At 57.1% G+C, this 12,227-nt stretch overlaps 1 protein-coding gene across 6 annotated transcripts in view; it reads left to right on the top strand.

The window, feature by feature from the left end:
- Positions 1–12,227, top strand: part of GTF2IRD1 (GTF2I repeat domain containing 1) — a 95,438-nt gene that overhangs the window by 31,145 nt on the left and 52,066 nt on the right. For 4 of the 6 annotated variants that reach the window (XM_064478609.1, XM_031432752.2, XM_010980777.3 and 1 more), the window contains 5 exons: positions 1,812–1,967; positions 3,862–4,045; positions 4,797–5,182; positions 6,204–6,293; positions 7,746–7,829. In XM_064478609.1, the coding sequence (XP_064334679.1) occupies positions 1,812–1,967; positions 3,862–4,045; positions 4,797–5,182; positions 6,204–6,293; positions 7,746–7,829 (900 nt within the window). The remainder of the gene's footprint in view (positions 1–1,811; positions 1,968–3,861; positions 4,046–4,796; positions 5,183–6,203; positions 6,294–7,745; positions 7,830–12,227) is intronic. The other 2 variants (XM_064478610.1, XM_064478611.1) reach the window with 2 other exon arrangements.

The raw sequence follows: 12,227 nt of genomic DNA, 5'->3' as shown, positions 1-12,227 counted from the left end.
ACGCGGTGAGTGTAAGCGGCGGGGACACACAGCTGATGAGTGGTAGAGGCGGGATTTTCCCTTTCTGCTGCACCTCTTCAAAATGGGAGATGCAGCCAGGGCACCCCCGGGACCCCTGCCAAGGGGTCCTGGTCGCTCCTGGAAAAGACCAGTGCTCCGAGCTGTGAGCCGGGAGCCCTGAGGCAGAGGGGTCGTTCTGAAGCCCCCAACTCTTCCGTGCTACCGGGGCTTTCAGGGCCCCTCATGGCCTCTGCATTCTCTCCTCCCAGCATCCCTGGTACTCACCCCCCGCTGCACTGTGCTGGAGCGCACGTTTGCTGGCTCTGTGTGTGTGTCCCTTCTCACTGCTGCCTCTGCCCCTGCTGTTTCCCAAGCTGGGAGGACCTCACCCCTGCCCTCTGCCTGGCAGATGCCTCCTCAGCCTCCACTCACATCCCTCCTGTCCCAGGCCCCAGCTCTGCCCCTTCACCCCAGCACCCACGCCGTGGCTGCACCCCACACCGCACGGCTTCCTGTGCCATAAACTTCTGTGTGCCCGGTGCCCCAGCTTGGCAGTAAGCTCCTGGGGGAGGTCAGAACCCAGATCCTACAGAGTTTGGGCCTGGTCCCAGCCCTGAAGGCCCATGCCTGAGTGGCATTTGAGCCCACAGTTTGAGACTCAGCTCTGGAGGTTAAGAGCAGGCCCTGGAGTCAGACGCCTGGGGCCGTGCCCTGGCTCTGCCGCCTGCTGGACCTCAGCCTCCTCATCTGTGAAAGGCGAGGGCAGTGCTAGCCTCCTCCGGGTTGATCTGAGGATTAATCAATACATGGTGAGCACTTAGAACGACGCCTGGCACTTCGTTCACGCTCAGCCAGCGCCAGCTGCCGTTTTCCTCGGCGTTGTTAGCGTCTGCACTAGAGTCCGGGGCCTGGACCCTGGGATCAGCTATTCCTGGGAAGGCTGGCCCCCGCCTCTGGGGCATGTCATTGCTGGGGTCCCGCCGCTTCCCCAGCCGTCCCCCTCTCCCACTCGGCCCTCAGAACCTGTATCCTCTCCAAGGTTGGGCAGGGGCCTGGGCCAGGGAACGGCGGGCAGTGGCAGGGTCCTGTGGCCCTCTCTCGCCAGGCTAGGAGCCAGGCTGGGGCCTGGGGAAGGTGCACCTGGCTTCCCAGAGCCAGGCAGAGCTGCTATTTATAGCACCGGGGACTCGGCTGGTTTATTTCAAGCTTCACAGGTCCCCGAGGAGAGCAGACTCCAAGCTGGGAGGTGGCCTCCAGGCCCTCTTCTCATGCACTTTACAAAGCAGTTTCTAGCATCTTCACCACCCAAGGATCCACTGATAATCCCAGGCCCCCACCCTGCTCCAGCCTGGCATGAACCTGTCTCTTCACAGCCCCTTGGCCTCTGAAGGGGACTTGGGGTCCCCATTGTCTCCATCTGGCAGAGCAGAAAACTAGGGCCTCGATTGGTTAAGACAGAGAGGGGTGATGGAACAGAAATTCATTGAACCCCAGTTCTGAGCCAGGCCATCTGGTCTCCCATGAGAGCTCAAAGACTTAAGGCCCAGAGAGGGAAAGGACTTGCCCAAGGTCACACAGTGAGTTAGAGGTGACCAGGGATGAGACCTATGCCCTGTGTTGGGCACTGGGAACTCTGAAATGACCAGCCTTGGCCCTATGGTAGTCGAGGCAGGGCTTACTCATTAATTCTTCATTCATTCATTCATTTGCACTTCATTTGCAGGGCTTAGCAGGGGGCAGGGACATCCCAGCTCCTGGGCAGATGGTGAGATGGGTACTCACCATGGTCCTACATGCTCTGTGTCCCACAGGAGGGTCCCCATGGAAGGAGCCGGAGGCAGAGCACCCCAAGAAAGTGCCGCGGGGTGAGGGTGGCAGCCGGAACATCCCGCGGTCTTCCCTGGATCATGGCTCGGACGTGTACCTTCTGCGGAAGATGGTAGAGGAGGTGTTTGATGTTCTTTATAGTAAGATCCTTCCTCATTCCATTTGGGGCCCTCAGGTGGGTGGGAGCCCCAGGCCCAGACCTGCCCAGTTGAGGAGGCCCCCTCTTGCCCCACTACGGGCCCTGGGCAAAACCTCAAGACGTTGGCCTTGCCTCCCCTCTGCCCTGCTCTCCCTCATTCTGCTTTCCCTGGTGTGGATCTGCCACCCCAGCCCCGTTTCCTGAACCACCATCCCTGCCCTGATCCTGCTCACTGCACCAGTCCCCTAGAAATGGCCCGGGCTTGCCCTGGTCTCCTCGCCTCCAGGCCAGCTCTCTGCTGCCCCCACCTGCCCTGTGACCAAGGGCATCTTCCCAAAGCACAAGTCTGACCACAAAGCTCTTCCCTCTACTGCCTTCAGGGGCTCCCCGATGCCCTGAGCATGACATCAGCCCCTACATAGCCCGTCCCCACCCACCCCTCAGCCACTCTGACCCACTTCCTGTTCTAGTCACTCTGGCTTCATTTCACACCTCCTCGCCTTTGCTCCTCTGTGCCTTTGGGGCCAGCCTTCCCTTCCTCTGTCTGTGGACACCGCATTGCTATGCAAGGCTCAGCTACAGAAAGCATGTCCCCCTGAGCGTCTGCCCTGAGTTAGGGCCCCCTCGGGGCACCCACCGTGCCGTGTCCCCTCACTAGCCCAGTTGCTCTCCAGGATCAGGGACTCTGCCTGCCCTTTCTGCTGTTACTCGCCTGTAATTCAGGGCCCAGCAACAGCAGGTGCTCAGAGGGTGTTTCTTAATGACCGAGTGAAGGCTAACTGGCCAGCTAAGGAACTTCTTATAGGGAGGGTGATGGGGGCAGGCCTGGCCTCCCTTAGGAAATGCCAGATTGCAGAGTCTCTGGCCTTCACATTCCCTGGGTGACCTCAGGCAGGTCCCTTCTGCTCTCAAGGTCTCACCCCATTATTTCTTTCTTTTCTTTTTTTTAATGGAGGTGCTGGAGACTGAACCCTGGACCTCATGCATACTAAGCACGTGCTGTACCACTGGGCTATACCCACCCCTGCACCCCGTTATTTCTGACTTGCTTTATTCCTTTCCCTACCACAGCCTTTGGTTCTGTGTAGCAGAGGTCTGAGAGGAAATCCCTAGATGTCTAGGTGTCTAGATGTCAGAAGGAGGAGGCCAAGAGGGGTGTGGGCCCAGAGGTCCTGGTGGGCATGCTTGCCCCCCTGGGATGGGAGGACCTGTCAAGTCTGGTTGGCTGTGCCACCACAGACCCTTTTCCCAGATGCAGGGCGCATGCCCTGCACCCCAGCTCACTCTGCCCTGACCCCCGTTGCCTGCTTCGGGCAGAGTCAGAGGTGGCTATGAGGTGAGGGGCCTCTTTCCGGCTCTGGGTGGGGGCAGCAGATGTCCGTGAGCTGAGGCCCTTCGGCCATCCCTCCTCTCGCCCTTTACTCACGCTCCCCATCTTCTCAGCCTGTCTTCTCTCCCTTTTTTGTTTTTTCTCTACTTCTTTCTCCCTTCCCTGCCCTCCTCTCTCGTTCTCTTTCTCCCTTCCTCCCTGCGGCTTTTTTCTTGCAGTCTCCTTCCCACCCTTTGTTCTCTCTCTCACCCCATCTCTGCTCACCTCCTGCCTGCAGTCCCCGGCCCTGCTTTCCCCTCCCCGCAGATGCCTGGAGAAGAGAATGGCAAGGGAGGCAGGGAACCCCCTCGAAGGGGCAGCCCTGCCCTCGGGTGCCCATAGCGGGGCCTGGTCCGCAGCCCGCATCCATCCCACTCACTGCCCGCAGAGGGTTATTCTACATGAGGTTTGCAGTTAAGGGGCCCGTGGGGTCCAGTTTCCTGGGAACCCAGCACCCCAAGGAGCCCCTACCCTAGCCCGGCTACCCTCTCTTTCTAAGCCCTCTCCTCGACCCCCTCCCCGACAGGCGAGGCCCTGGGCAGGGCCAGTGTGGTGCCGCTGCCCTACGAGAGACTGCTCAGGGAGCCGGGGCTGCTGGCCGTGCAGGGGCTACCTGAGGGCCTGGCCTTCCGGAGACCTGCCGAGTATGACCCCAAGGCCCTGATGGCCATCCTGGAGCACAGCCACCGGATCCGCTTCAAGCTCAAGAGGTGAGTGAGGCGGCCAGCCCGGGAGTTGCCCGGGGCCTGGTGGCTGGACCCTGAGGGCCAGGCTGGGCAATGCCCCACTTCCATGCTGGCTCGGCCACTCATGGCCGCCTATCCAGCCAAGGGGAGGGGACTTCAGACCCCCACAGGGAACCCTGCTTGTAAGAGCTCCCAGTCTGCTGATGGAGGTGAGGCAGAAACTCAGTCATAAAGCATGCTCTGGGCCAGGTGTTGAGTCACGGAAGCCTTCCCGGCGGACTTCTGTGTTGCAGAGAGGCTTGGTTGGGGAAAAAATAGCGCCAGCAGCACTCCAGGTACCAGAAACAGCTCATGTCACAGTGTGGAGGCGGGGAGCCACACCGTGTATGCCGGCTCAGGCTGTAAACCCAGGGTTCCATTAAGGACTGATGGGCAGTGAGGGCGTGGAGGCTGGGCTGGGGAGGGTACCGATTGCTGGGGCATCCAGGAAGCCAGCCTGAGGGCTTAAGGTTGCCCAGCAGTGCTCAGGCACCACACCCAGTGCACAAGCCGTGAAGAGAAGGGATGCGATAGGAGATGGGAGACAGTCAGAGGCAGCTGAAAGGACGTGATTGGTGGATATGGGGCACAGAGGCTGAGGGCCAGGGCCCAGGTCTTCCGGTGGCCCAGCTGTGTGGCCCTGAGTATGTCACACCCCTGCCCAGGCCTGCACCCCCCCTGTGAAATGGGGACTAGCTCCTGTCCTGCGTACCTCACAGGCTGTCATGTTCTGCAGGGGGAGGACTGCGGAAAGAGATACCACTGGTGGGACAGGTGTACGAAGCCGTCACGTGTCCTCTCCTTCACCCAGGCCGCTCGAGGATGGTGGGCGGGACTCGAAGGCCCTGGTGGAGCTGAATGGTGTCTCCCTGATAACCAAGGGGTCTCGGGACTGTGGCCTGCACAGCCAGGCCCCCAAGGGGCCACCACAGGACCTCGCCCCCACTGCCACCTCCTCTTCTGTGACCAGCTTCCTGTACAACGCCACCCTCCCCAACCACACCGTGAGAGAGCTCAAACAGGAGGTGCCCGCCTGCCCGCTTGCCCCCAGTGACCTGGGCCTCGGCCGGCCCGGGGCTGAGCCCAAGGCCCCCGGTGCCCAAGACTTCTCAGACTGCTGTGGTAAGCTGCTGCTGGGACCTCTGAGTCTGGGGGTGGGACAGAGGTCACTCATGTAGGGGCAGCTTCCCAGGGCTAAAGAGGGACATTGGACTGAGGGGCTGGGGCGGGGCAGATGGTGTCCTGACTTAGACCTAGTCAGGTCCTGAGCCTCTACCCAGTCATCTATGAACAGTGTCCTTGGTTTGGGACAAAGAGATGCCTGAGGGGACTCCAGAGGAATCTAGGGAGGGAATAGACATGCTAATCAGGTACATGCATTTAATGAGCACCTACTACATACCCAGTGTGGATTAGGGGTATTGAAAGCATAAGGAGGAACAGCTGGGTATGGGAAAGACCTGTGTCCATATCCTGGCCCTTCTGCATAGTGGCTGTGTGTCCCAGAAGAAATCTCTACCTCTCTGAGCCTCAGTTTCCTCATCTGTAAAATAGAGATGCCAGCAGCACCTACCTCACTGGGTTGTTATCATGATTAAATGACAAAGCATGTTAGGAATGCAGTCTCGGGCCCAGCCACAGTCCTGCTGAGTCTGGAGCAGGAGGCTCAGCCACCTGCAAATTGACAAGTCCACCAAGTGGTTCCAGTGTGTGCTCGTTTGAGAACCTGCTGTATTAAAGCACCAGTCCTGTGCTTGGCACAGAGTAGGTGTTTATAAGTTCTACTTGCTGTTGTTACTCTGAGAAGGAGAAAAAAGGACATTCCCCCCCTCCCCACAGATGTATGGGCTAAGCAGGGGGGTGGGACTTCTCTGCCTAAAACCAGTGTCCCCACCTGGAAGAGGTGAGCTCGGACTTCCTGCCCTCCCTCATCTGCCATTTGGAGAGCAGAGTCTGCTCAAGAATGTCTCAGGCCTCTGGTCAGGGAACTTGCCTTGAGTTCATGATCATAGGGCTCAGTTCTGGGTTCTCTCTGGTGAGTGAGACTGTTACCCCAAAGCCCCAGCCTGTGCACTCAGGCTGGATCTGGGGAACCCTTCTTGGGGCCGACCTCGAACCTGTACCTTTCTGCTTCCTTGTCCAGGACAGAAGCCCACCGGGCCTGGTGGTCCTCTCATTCAGAACGTCCATGCCTCTAAGCGCATCCTCTTCTCCATCGTCCATGACAAGTCAGGTAGGCCAGTGCCCGCAGCAGCACCCCAACCAGAGTGAGGATCTGGGGCTGGGGTGGTGCTTACTGAAGTGGATATGTATCCACTGGGTCTCTGTGAGAGAAAGGAGGAACAGTACTGCACAAAAGCCTTGTGAGTAGAACCAGAGTGTCATAGTTACATATTGCTGTGTAACAAATTGCCCCAAAATGTAGCTTAAGATGACAAGCCTGTATATCTTACAGTTTCTGAAGGTCAGGAATTCAGGAGCAGCTTAGCTGGGTGGTTCTGGCTCAGGAGCTCTCATGAGGTTGTGATCAAGATGTCACCTGGGGCTGTGATCATCTGAAGGGTTGACTGGGGCTGAAGGATCCTCTCCCAGGCTCACTCATGTGGCTGTTGTCAGGCCTTTTCCTTACTCCATGGGCCTCTACAGGGCTGCCTGAATGTCGAGGCAGCTGGTTTCCTGAACTTTAGTGATCCAGGAGAATGTAAGGAGGAAGCCTCATGTCTCATAGGACCTAGCCTCAGAAATCAGTCTCTTCTGCCATAGTGACCCATTAGAAGCCAGGAACTTGATCCAGTTCAGACTCACAGGGAGAGAGAGGAATTAAATTCCACTTCATGAAGGAGCAAATGTCAAGGAAATAATGTGGACAGATTTTTAAAAGTACCACACAGTACTGAGAACAGGAAGATTTGGGATTCATTTATACCAAAAAGGGATGAAATAAGACTTTCCAGCAATTTTGGAGGTCTCAGCCTCACCCTCAGTGAGACGTTCTTTAAGAAACCTAGTTTCCCAGGATTAGAATGGAGACCTCACACTGCCCCATATCAGGTGTGTCCCTGGCAGGGATGTCCAGGCAGAACAGCACTGTGGGAGGCCACAGTGGGCAAGGGATACAAGCTGAGATAGAACTGCACCAGGTACTAGCTGGGTGATCTCAGGCAAGTTACTCAGTCTTTCTGAGACTCAGTTTCCCTATCTGCAAAATGGAAATAATAACTATGTTTACAAGTTGTCCTGAGGGATTAACTAAGATATATATATATATATATATATATATATATATATATATATAAAGTACTTACCAGAGATAAGCACTTAATAAGTTAAAGATGTTACTTTTATAATTTTAATAACCAAAGAATCCCTCTAGTTATTAACATTAAATTGAGGCAGAGGCTTTGGTTTTATGAGAGAGGCCAGCAGAGCTGAGGGTGTAAGGGACATCAGCACGGCCAAAGCTGGGTGAGACCCCAGGTGCGCAAGGCATGAGGGTTAGGTTTTGAAGGTCAGGACTCAGCATCTCCCAGCGTCCTGTCGGTCTGGGGCAGGAGAGACCCAGGATGGACCAACTGAGCCTGCATGGTACCGGCTGCCCACGGGGCAGACAGAAGCAAGAGGCAGCCAGGCCGCAGTGGGTCCCTGCTCCGATGGACCCTCACTTGTACCTCCTGTGTTCTGATAGAGAAGTGGGACGCCTTCATAAAAGAAACCGAGGACATCAACACGCTCCGGGAGTGTGTGCAGATCCTGTTTAACAGCAGATATGGTGAGTGGGCGGCGCGGCCCATGGTGTGGCCCCAGCAGCGCACTGAGCATCTCATTATGTGGCAGTCACTCGTGTTCCCCAACACGGCAGCGGGAGCCATATGCTGGCACCCGCGCGCCGTCAACACGAATGTCATCTCCTGCCTGGGTTGGGGGTGGTTGTGTCAATATTTCCTTCCAGATTCTCCAGGGGACTGGACTGATGGCAAAGCCCCAGAGGTGGACTCATCTATGGTAGGTGGGCCTGCTGGGGGCAGAGCATCTGTCTAGGGGACCATCCAGAGGGCCCAGAAAAACGACTCTTGGCCTCACGTGTCTGCAGGTTTTCCAACGCACCGTGCTGTTCCCTGCCTCCTCCCCACTGCCCAGGCTGTACCCCCTGCCTGGCATGTCCTTTGCCTGTTTGGGGGACAAACTCCCATCTGTTCTTCAGGACTCCGTCTGGGCCCCCAGAGCCCTGACGGTTTCCTCTCTGTTACACATCGCACACATGACGCACCTTGCCTGTGTCTGTCCCCGTGAGGGCCAGGACCGCCCTGGCCCCTCTCTGTGTCCCAGGTACCCAGGACAGAACTCAGAGCACATGTCCCTTCTGCTGCACTCTGAGCAGCAGACACAGGTGGTAACTGGGGCAGGCGTGTCCTCCACGTGGTCCTGCTTCAGCCAAGTGGACAGTGCAGCCACTGGTTGGCTAGAAGACAGGGGCTAAAGCAGACAACCCAGAAGCCCTTCCCACTCGGTCCTCAGAACCCCACGGTGCCCACCTATCACCACACCTACTCTCGTTGTCTCCTGGGCAGTCCTAGCTCACTCTCACTTGCTCAGACTTTATTGAGCTTCGTCTGAAAGCCCCGCTCAGCGGTCAGATGCAGTGTGGCCCTTGCCTGGGTGGGTGGCTCTCAGTCCCTGGGGAGATGACACAGGTACCTGCAGACCACTCAGCACGCAGGTGTGATGTCGTCGAGTCACACCTGCATCGTGCAGCCCCTCTACGGAGAAGTCCCTCTGTATGGTGGGGCCACAGGAGGTGGGGGGTGGGAAGTACCACCTAGAGCTGCAGGGACAGAGAGGAGGGTCAGGGACCTCGGGAGCTGCCTTCATGTACGGGGTCAGAAGAGAGCACTGCCCTGGGAGTCCACAGCTGCTGGCTGGATGCTCTGGAGTTGGCCAGTCTCCTTGCCTAACCTTGGACTTCTCACCATGACCAGACCAAACCTGTGGGGGTACGGCTTCACCATCCTTCCTGCCTTCTCCCTCCCTCTCCCTCCCTCTCCCTCTCATCTCTGTTTTCCTCCTCTTCCTCACCACCCACCGTGCCCTAGCTTAGCTAGGTTTTCCACATCAAGCAACTTTCCAGTTCTCTGTGGCCCCCAGCTGGGGGTCCTACAATTCAATTCAGTTCTAGCACTAACTCCCTGGAGTTAAGCAGACCTGAGTCCACAGGTTAAGGGCTCAGTCCCCCAAGACTGCCCCTTTCTTCAGATGCCAGACTCAGGTAGTGTGTCCCCTGGGTGCCCACACTCTGTCCATCTTGGCTACATATGTATGGTCCCCACAACCCCTCCTGGTTTGTCAATTTGCTATATGGCTCCCAGAACTCAGGGAAACACGTTGCCTCTGTTGCCCGTTTATTGTAAAGGATACAGATGAACAGCCAGGTGGAGAGGTCCATAGGGCGAGGTCTGGAAGCGTCAAGGAACTTCTGCCCCCATGGGGTTTGGGATGTACCACACTCCTGGCACATGGATTCACCAACCCAGAAGCTCTCTGGACCACTTCGTTTATAGAGTTTTTACAGAGGTTCCGTTTAGTAGATGTGACTGACTTAACCGTTGGCTGCTGGCGATTAGCGAAGTGTCCAGCCCCTCTCTCCTCCCAGGAGGTGAGGGAGCTGGAAGTTCCAACCTTCTAATCACGTGATTGGTTCCTCTGGTTCCTCTGGCAACCAGCCCCCATCCTCAAGTCTACCTAGGGGCCCGCTAAGAGTCACTTCACTAGCATCAACTCAGGTAGGTTAAAAGGGGCTTTTTATGAATAACAAAAGGCCCCCCTCCACTTCTACCACTCTGAAAATGGTGAGAGTTTTAGGAGCTTGTACCAGGAACCAGAGATGAAGACCCTGTATCTCCTTCTTACATCACACTTGCTTTCCTCCCCTCGTTTTCATCCTCACACAGTGACTGGTTCACTCACTTCTCAGTCATGCCTTTTGAGCCACCCACCTTGTGCCAGGCATTCAGACCAACTCTGGCTCAAGGGGCTTCAGCAGATGCCCGAGGATGTGTCTGCGGCAGCACATTGCCGTGTGTAGTAGTGTGCAGTGGTGGGGGCCCTCAGAAAGGGACGACAGCTCAGGAAGGTGAGGTCTCAGCGGACTTGAGGAATCAGGGGTGGCTTCATGGAGGAGGTGTTCTTTGATCCACCCTGGGGCTGGGGAGGCCTGGGCATGTGAGCTTGGGAGGTTGGGCCATCCGGGTTAGGGTGGGGCTGGGTGAGGCCCAGTACTGCAGAGGGCTGTCTACACCTGAGTCCTCTCCGCCCCAGGCAGGTGTGAGCTCATGGGCTGCAGGGAGAGGGAAATTGGGGAGGGCTGGCTCTGTCTGCCTTGGGTGGGTTCTGCCCTGGCCACGCAGGCACAACATCTGCCAGTCTTCCAGGCTCTTGTGCATGCTGAATGTTTCCAGAATTCTGAGTTTGTTCCAGAGGTCAGCAGTTGGGCCACCACCAGGGCCAAATCCAGGGAGGAGTGCTGGGCTTGGAGTGGTTGAGGCCTTGCCCCTCTTCAGGCCAGAGCTCCCTCTGAGCTGTCACTTCAGCCGCCCTGGGGAGAAGCTGCCCCCCAGCATACAGGGGGGGTCCCGGGGTGGGGACGTTGTTGGCAGCCTGAGGCATCCTGCAGACCTCGGCCAAGCAGATCCTCCGCCTAGTTCTGCCCTTTCAGCCACCAACTCTGGGCAAAGGGGCCAGCGATGGGGCTGGGGTGCAGGTGGGAAAAACAGAAAAGAGATGAGAGGGCTTCAGCCTTCAGGGAGCCTCAACGTCTCTGCCCCCTGGGGAGAGGTTGAGGCTACACAGGGGACCCAGGATTGTGCGTGGCGGCTCTGTCCTCCCCTGCCCAGCGGGCAGCGCCGGAGGGTGGGTGGGCTGGTGCTTCTGGGCACCGGATCTCCTTGCTGCTGAAAAAACAGGCCTGGCAAACCGGATGACCCTGCGGGGAGATGGATTTACGTAGACTTGAAGAACCTATCGCTCAAGTGCTGGGGCTGCGGGGGGGGGCTGGTGATGCTGGAGGCAGGGCAAGAAATGGTTTGACAGCTGTTGAGATTTCGAGGGTTTAATTAGACAACGAGCTAAGTGTGACTTCACAGTGGGATCTGGCTGCCAAAGCCGCCAACGCAGACCTGGGCCGTATTAACAGAAAAACAACCTTGGCCCAGGCCCCAGGGAGGGCCCAGACGGTGACTCTGCCCTACCCTGGTCTGGGCGTGGCTGCAGGGGTGTCTGGCTCTGGACTGGCCCTTATCCAGACACAGACAGCCTGGGATGGCCCAAGGAGCAAGGCCAGGATGGGAAGGGGCCTGAGGAACAGCGAGGGAATGTGGATCCTGGAAGAGGTTGGAGTGATGAGGCAGCAGTGGGATGGACACTGACCCAGCTCACCTCCCAGGCCTTGGGGAGAACAGGGACCCATGAAAGTCCCACCGAGCCCATAATAGGTGCTCAAGAAGTATTTACTGAGTGAATGAGCAAAACTGAGAGCTGGGTTCTAAGTAAATGACTGAAATGGCAAAGGACCAAACCTAATGGTCTGGAAGAAAAGAGCGAGTAACCACTTCCAGAGCCTGGACCCTGTCTACGCTGTTGTTGGTAAAGCCGTCAGCTCCCAGCAGGGTCTCAGTTATGTCTCTGATGATTGAGCGGAGTGCCGGGCCCCTCCCAGAGGGATAGGGCACACCTGTACCACTGGAGGCATCTCACCAGGAGCCCCCCTTCAGCCTGGAAGCTTCTCAGCTGTTCATTCACTCTCTAACATGCAGGGAGCAGCTACTCTGTGTCCCACCCTATGTGGGTTCTAGACAGTGAACCCATGCACAGATGAATACGTTTGTAACATCAGGTCATGATAGATGGGGGATGAAGAACAAAGCAGGTGGGCTCGGGACAGATGGAGGGGGCTGTTTTAGGCAGGTGAAGTGACATTTGAGCAGACACTTGAATGGAGAGGGGAAGGGAGGGAAGGAAGTGATCTGGGAGAAGAGTGTTTGAGTAGATGGAAGAGCAGGGGCAAAGGCCCTGGGGTGGGTGGGTGCCTGGCATGTTAAGGAAGCAACAAGGAGGCTCGAGATATGGATGAGCAAGCAGAAGGGTGAAAAGAGGGAGATGAAATCAAGGGTAATGG

This window comes from Camelus dromedarius, chromosome 24, assembly GCF_036321535.1.
Source record: "Camelus dromedarius isolate mCamDro1 chromosome 24, mCamDro1.pat, whole genome shotgun sequence".
In the NCBI taxonomy this organism is placed as follows: Eukaryota; Metazoa; Chordata; class Mammalia; order Artiodactyla; family Camelidae; genus Camelus; species Camelus dromedarius.
The sequence above is the reverse complement of the archived record's forward strand: the minus strand, read 5'-3'. Positions and strand labels throughout refer to the sequence as shown.